General features: G+C 51.9%; 1 protein-coding gene across 1 annotated transcript in view; it reads right to left on the bottom strand.

The window, feature by feature from the left end:
• Positions 1-2,009: 2,009 nt before the first annotated feature.
• The window catches only part of LOC132612961 (protein MLP1 homolog), an 11,634-nt gene continuing 6,268 nt past the window's right edge, over positions 2,010-7,375 (bottom strand). The window contains exons 9-12 of the mRNA XM_060327029.1: positions 6,355-6,607; positions 4,996-5,347; positions 2,766-3,009; positions 2,010-2,077 (exon numbers count right to left, since the gene is read on the bottom strand). Coding sequence (XP_060183012.1) covers positions 2,010-2,077; positions 2,766-3,009; positions 4,996-5,347; positions 6,355-6,607 — 917 coding nt within the window. The remainder of the gene's footprint in view (positions 2,078-2,765; positions 3,010-4,995; positions 5,348-6,354; positions 6,608-7,375) is intronic.

The following is a 7,375-nucleotide window of genomic DNA, read 5'->3' as shown; positions in this document are numbered from 1 at the left end:
CTCCGTTTGACGGCTTTGAGCGTCCAGTTGGCGCTTGAGATCGTCCACCTCTTGCTGAGCACGGACAAAGGCTTTGTTGACGAGCACCACACTTTGCAAATAAAGTCAAACTTGAATAAATGAGATTAAAATTCTCAATGAAATCAAGCAAAGATGGTTGATGAACTTACCCGGTTTCCCGCGTGCATACCCTCGTTAATGAGGCACTGCCAAGGGACCCCGTTCATCTTTCGCTTATCCGAGTCCGCGACCAGGTTCCTCAGGTAGCTTGCCACACCCACCGGGCGAGAAAGAAAGCTGCAATCCTCGAGAACGGTGATCACAGCCGACCTCGTCCTCCTCGGTTCCACACTTGGGGCCAGAAAGGTGCGCACCAAGCTATCCCTGGCACCGGACTCGGTGGTCCGACTAGCCGCCCTCGTGGCTCGAGGGATCGGAAGATGTCCGAAACTAGCGGCTTCGCCGGTAGCAGGAGGAGTGTCCGCGAACATTTCATCAAATGCATCCGGTCTTGAGGCCGGAGTTAGAGAACTTTGAAATTTGAGGGGCTTCAGCTGCTTCAGCAAAGGCAGGGATCTCCGAAGGTGGGGCAGTCTCATAGTCGGGCAGCGGACCAACATCTGTGGGGACTTCGGTCTCGGGGACCGGCTCAGTTCTTTGACCAGATTCGGCAGCAATTGCCTTCTTGGGTCTTTTTGTCCGCTGCAGGGGGTTTATTCGGAAGAATCGTCACCTGATATATCAACGAATTCAATCGACCTTAGAGGAATCGGGTAATGAATTTCTTCCCCACCTGTGTGTAACGCTAGAGTTGAAGGTCCTTCCCCGTCTGAAGAAAGTGGTGGGACGATGATACCCTCCTCCAGAATGGGAGCCACGAAGGGGCCACAGTGATCCTTCGAATGAGGAGCTCGGGCTCCGCTTCATCCCTTAAAGTTCTAACGACGCTCCTCGCCCTTTTCTTCGGTTTCTGCCCTTTGTCCGAGGGCCTTTTTCTCTTGGCGGCGGCAGCAAGGATACGAGATGCACCCGCTGAATCACACTCGGGTGCCGATGTTACGGGTTCACCTACTGACTCCGGCCTTGGATCCACCGAGCCCTTAGGTAAGCCTGAAAATTAAAGATGTTACAGAAGGGTAGAAGATGCAATGAATACGGATAGAAGCAAAGTATTACCGTGGTTCTGGGAGACCCATCGGCTAAGTGACAGGTGTCCCCACGTCCGATCGTCGTGGGCATGTTGGCTGAGGAGAGCAGTAACCCATTCGATGAGATCCCGGACGACCAGAGGAATCCAACCCACGGCTAACATAAATAAGAAAAGTAGTGAGAAGGTGGAAGAACTCAAGTTCGACAAAACATGCAAAAGAAATTATTAAAAGAGTTCAGACTCACGATTATTATTCCACCTTTCCGGAATAGGCATGTAGTTGTCCGGAATAATGTCCGAGGTCCTCACCCGGACATATCGCTCCAACCAGCCCCGGTCTCTGTATTCGTCCATTTTTGAGAAAATTGGATTCTGGCTACGCTTTGCGAGTTTTATTACACCACCCCGGAACAACCTCGGGGAGTATAACCGTATTAAGTGGGCTAGCGTGAATTCCTTTTCTGCATTATTGGCCAACAGCCGGAGGCAGGCCACGGCCCTCCAAACAATCGGACCAATCTGTGCCAAGGTTACGTTGTAAGTCCCGGCATGCTTAAGGGTGATCCTCCGAGATTTCCACTTTTCATACTCAGCAGCAATGGTAGTATGAGCCTCGGTGGCCTTCACGCTCCTTAGAGCTTCTTCCAAATCGGCCTCGACCTGGGCTAGCTTTGCCACCATAACATCCCGAGCCTCTTCGAGGACACTTTGCATTTGAATATGCAACTCGAGCTCGGCCTTGAGAGTGTCATTAGCATCGACTGTCTCCTGGTGCTCGGTTTCTAGATCGTCACATACTTGGGCCCTCTTCTCCGCCATCTCATCGAGCACCCTCATACGCTCTTTGTACCAGGCATTCTCAGATTCGAGCAGCCGATGCCTCTTGGCCATGCTCGTAGTGTCGGACTTGACAAAGTCCAGCTCCTCCTGGAGTTGAGTGACGGTGGTTTCAAGCTCACCAAGCCTTGAGGATAAATGAGTGTTGTCTCGGCTAAGACCGATCTTGTCCGCTTCGAGACGCCGGTTATATTCAACCATCTTGGCCAGCTCACCCTTTAATTGACGATTTTCGGCCTTTGTGGCATCGAGCTCAGGTCGGAGGTTGGAAGGAGTAACTGCTTGGCTCAACTCATCCTCTTTCACCCGCAGAAGGTGCACATATTTCTCTATTTCACGGCTTTGAGCGTCCAGTTGGCCCTTGAGATCGTCCACCTCTTGCTGAGCACGGACAAAGGCTTCGTTGACGAGCACCACACTTTGCAAATGAAGTCAAACTTGAATAAATGAGATTAAAATTCTCAATGAAATCAAGCAAAGATGGTTGACGAACATACCCGGTTGCCCGCGTGCATACCCTCGTTAATGAGGCACTGCTAAGGGACCCCGTTCATCTTTCGCTTATCCGAGTCCGCGACCAGGGGCCTCAGGTAGCTTGCCACACCCACCGGGCGAGAAAGAAATCTGCAATCCTCGAGAACGGTGATCACAGCCTACCTCGTCCTCCTCGATTCCACACTTGGGGCCGGAAAGGTGCGCACCAAGCTATCCATGGCACCGGACTCGGTGGTCCGACTAGCCGCCCTCGTGGCTCGAGGGATCGGAAGATGTCCGAAACTAGCGGCTTCGCCGGTAGCAGGAGGAGTGTCCGCGAACATTTCATCAAATGCATCCGGTCTTGAGGCCGGAGTTGGAGAACTTTGAGGGGCTTCAGCAGCTTCGGCAAAGGCAGGGATCTCCGAAGGTGCGACAGTCTCATAGTCGGGCAGCGGACCAACATCTGTGGGGACTTCGGTCTCGGGGACCGGCTCAGTTCTTTGACCGGATTCGACAGCAATTGCCTTCTCGGGTCTTCTTGTCCACTGCAGGGGGTTTATTCGGAAGAATCGTCACCTGAAATATCCACGAATTCAATCGACCTTAGAGGAATCGGGTAATGAATTTCTTCCCCACCTGTGTGTAACGCTAGAGCTGAAGGTCCTTCCCCGTCTGAAGAAAGTGGTGGGACGATGATACCCACCTCCATAATGGGAGCCACGGAAGGGTCCACACTGATCCTCCGAATGAGGAGCTCGGGCTCTGCTTCATCCCTTAAAGTTCTAACGACGCTCTTCACCCTTTTCATCGGTTTCTGCCCTTTGTCCGAGGGCCTTTTTCTCTTGGCGGCGGCAGCAAGTATACGAGATGCACCCGCTGAAACAAACTCGGGTGCCGACGTTGCGGGTTCACCTGCTGACTCCGGCGTTGGATCCACCGAGCCCTTAGGTAAGCCTGAAAATTAAAGATGTTACAGAAGGGTAGAAGATGCAATGAATACGGATAGAAGCAAAGTATTACCGTTGTTTTGGGAGACCCATCGACCACGTGACAGGTGTCCCCACGTCCGATCATCGTGGGCATGTTGGCTGAGGAGAGCAGTAACCCATTTGATGAGATCCCGGACGACCAGAGGAATCCAACCCACGGCTAACATAAACAAGAAAAGTAGTGAGAATGTGGAAGAACTGAAGTTGGACAAAACATGCAAAAGAAATTATTAAAAGAGTTCAGACTCACGATTATTATTCCACCTTTCCGGAATAGGCATGTAGTTGTCCGGAATAATGTCCGAGGTCCTCACTCGGACATATCGCTCCAACCAGCCCCAGTCTCTGTATTTGTCCATTTTTGAGAAAATTGGATTCTGGCTACGCTTTGCGAGTTTTATTACACCACCCCGGAACAACCTCGGGGAGTATAACCGTATTAAGTGGGCTAGCGTGAATTCCTTTTTGCATTATTGGCCAACAGCCGGAGGCAGGCCACTGCCCTCCAAACAATCGGACCAATCTGTGCCAAGGTTACGTTGTAAGTCCCGGCTTGCTTAAGGGTAATCCTCCGAGATTTCCGTTTTTCATACTCAGCAGCAATGGTAGTATGAGCCTCGGTGGCCTCCACGCTCCTTAGAGCTTCTTCCAAATCGGCCTCGACCTGGGCTAGGTTTTCCACCAGAACATCCCGATCCTCTTCGAGGACACTTTGCATTTGAATATGCGACTCGAGCTCGGCCTTGAGAGTGTCATTAGCATCGACTGTCTCCTGGAGCTCGGTTTCTAGATCGTCACATATTTGGGCCCTCTTCTCCGCCATCTCCTCGAGCACCCTCATACGCTCTTTGTACCAGGCATTCTCAGATTCGAGCAGCCGATGCCTCTTGGCCATGCTCGTAGTGTCGGACTTGACAAAGTCCAGCTCTTCCCGGAGTTGAGTGACGGTGGTTTCAAGCTCACCAAGCCTTGAGGATAAATGAGTGTTGTCTCGGCTAAGACCGATCTTGTCCGCTTCGAGACGCCGGTTATATTCAACCATCTTGGCCAGCTCATCCTTTAATTGATGATTTTCGGCCTTTGTGGCATCGAGCTCAGGTCGGAGGTTGGAAGGAGTAACTGCTTGGCTCAACTCATCCTCCTTCACCCGCAGAAGGTGCACATATTTCTCTGTTTCACGGCTTTGAGCGTCCAGTTGGCCCTTGAGATCGTCCACCTCTTGCTGAGCACGGACGAAGGCTTCGTTGACGAGCACCACACTTTGCAAATGAAGTCAAACATGAATAAATGAGATTAAAGTTCTCAATGAAATCAAGCAAAGATGGTTGATGAACTTACCCGGTTGCCCGCGGGCATACCCTCGTTAATGAGGCACTGCCAAGGGACCCCGTTCATCTTTCGCTTATCCGAGTCCGCGACCAGGGGCCTCAGGTAGCCTGCCACACCCACCGGGCGACAAAGAAATATGCAATCCTCGAGAACGGTGATCACAGCCGACCTCGTCCTCCTCGGTTCCACACTTGGGGCCGGAAAGGTGCGCACCAAGCCATCCCTGGCACCGGACTTGGTGGTCCGACTAGCCGCCCTCGTGGCTCGAGGGATCGGAAGATGTCTGAAACTAGCGGCTTCGTCGGTAACAGGAGGAGTGTCCGCGAACATTTCATCAAATGCATCCGGTCTTGAGGCCGGAGTTGGAGAACTTTGAGGGGCTTCAGCAGCTTCGGCAAAGGCAGGGATCTCCGAAGGTGCGGCAGTCTCATAGTCGGGCAGCGGACCAACATCTGTGGGGACTTCGATCTCAGGGACCGGCTCAGTTCTTTGACCGGATTCGACAGCAATTGCCTTCTCGGGTCTTCTTGTCAGCTGCAGGGGGTTTATTCGGAAGAATCGACACCTGAAATATCAACGAATTCAATCGACCTAAGAGTAATCGCGTAATGAATTTCTTCCCCACCTGTGTGTAACGCTAGAGCTGAAGGTCCTTCCCCGTCTGAAGAAAGTGGTGGGACGATGATACCCACCTCCAGAATGGGAGCCACGGAATGGTCCACACTGATCCTCCGAATGAGGAGCTCGGGCTCTGCTTCATCCCTTAAAGTTCTAACGACGCTCCTCGCCCTTTTCTTCGGTTTCTACCCTTTGTCCGAGGGCCTTTTTCTCTTGGCGGCGGCAATAAGGATACGAGATGCACCCGCTGAATCAAACTCGGGTGCCGACGTTGCGGGTTCACCTGCTGACTCCGGTCTTGGATCCACCGAGCCCTTAGGTAAGCCTGAAAATTAAAGATGTTACAGAAGGGTAGAAGATGCAATGAATACGGATAGAAGCAAATTATTACCGTGGTTCTAGGAGACCCATCGGCCATGTGACAGGTGTCCCCACGTCCGATCGTCGTGGGCATGTTGGCTGAGGAGAGCAGTAACCCATTCGATGAGATCCCGGACGAACAGAGGAATCCAAACCACGGCTAACATAAATAAGAAAAGTAGTGAGAATGTGGAAGAACTGAAGTTCGACAAAACATGCAAAAGAAATTATTAAAAGAGTTCAGACTCACGATTATTATTCCACATTTCCGGAATAGGCATGTAGTTGTCCGGAATAATGTCCGAGGTCCTCACCCGGACATATCGCTCCAACCAGCCCCGGTCTCTGTATTCCTCCATTTTTGAGAAAATTGGATTCTGGCTACGCTTAGCGAGTTTTATTACACCACCCCGGAACAACCTCGGGGAGTATAACTGTATTAAGTGGGCTAGCGTGAATTCCTTTTCTGCATTATTGGCCAACAGCTGGAGGCAGGCCATGGCCCTCCAAACAATCGGACCAATCTATGCCAAGGATACGTTGTAAGTCCCGGCTTGCTTAAGGGTGATCCTCCGAGATTTCCATTTTTCATACTCAGCAGCAATGGTAGTATGAGCCTCGGTGGCCTCCACGCTCCTTAGAGCTTCTTCCAAATCGACCTCGACCTGGGCTAGCTTTGCCACCAGAACATCCCGAGCCTCTTCGAGGACACTTTGCATTTGAATATGCGACTCGAGCTCGGCCTTGAGAGTGTCATTAGCATCGACTGTCTCCTGGAGCTCGGATTCTAGATCGTCACATATTTGTGCCCTCTTCTCCGCCATCTCCTCGAGCACCCTCATACGCTCTTTGTACCAGGCATTCTCAGATTCGAGCAGCCGATGCCTCTTGGCCATGCTCGTAGTGTCGGACTTGACAAAGTCCAACTCCTCCCGGAGTTGAGTGACGGTGGTTTCAAGCTCACCAAGCCTTGAGGATAAATGAGTGTTGTCTCGGCTAAGACTGATCTTGTCCGCTTCGAGACGCCGGTTATATTCAACCATCTTGGCCAGCTCACCATTTAATTGACGATTTGCGGCCTTTGTGGCATCGAGCTCAGATCGGAGGTTGGAAGGAGTAACTGTTTGGCGCAACTCATCTTCCTTCACCCGCAGAAGGTGCACATATTTCTCCGTTTCACGGCTTTGAGCGTGCAGTTGGCGCTTGAGATCGTCCACCTCTTGCTGAGCACGGACAAAGGCTTCGTTGACGAGCACCACACTTTGCAAATGAAGTCAAACTTGTATAAATGAGATTAAAATTCTCAATGAAATCAAGCAAAGATGGTTGATGAACTTACTCGGTTGCCCGCGTGCATACCCTCGTTAATGAGGCACTGCCAAGGGACCCCGTTCATCTTTCGCTTATCTGAGTCCGCGACCAGGGGCCTCAGGTAGCTTGCCACACCCACCGGGTGAGAAAGAAAGCTGCAATCCTCGAGAACGGTGATCACAGCCGACCTCGTCCTCCTCGGTTCCACACTTGGGGCCGAAAAGGTGCGCACCAAGCTATCCCTGGCACCGGACTCGGTGGTCCGACTAGCTGCCCTCGTGGCTCGAGGGATCGGAAGATTTCC

This window comes from Lycium barbarum, chromosome 10 (genome assembly GCF_019175385.1).
Source record: "Lycium barbarum isolate Lr01 chromosome 10, ASM1917538v2, whole genome shotgun sequence".
NCBI lineage: Eukaryota > Viridiplantae > Streptophyta > Magnoliopsida > Solanales > Solanaceae > Lycium > Lycium barbarum.
Note: the sequence above shows the minus strand (reverse complement) of the source record. Positions and strands in the feature narration are given on the sequence as shown.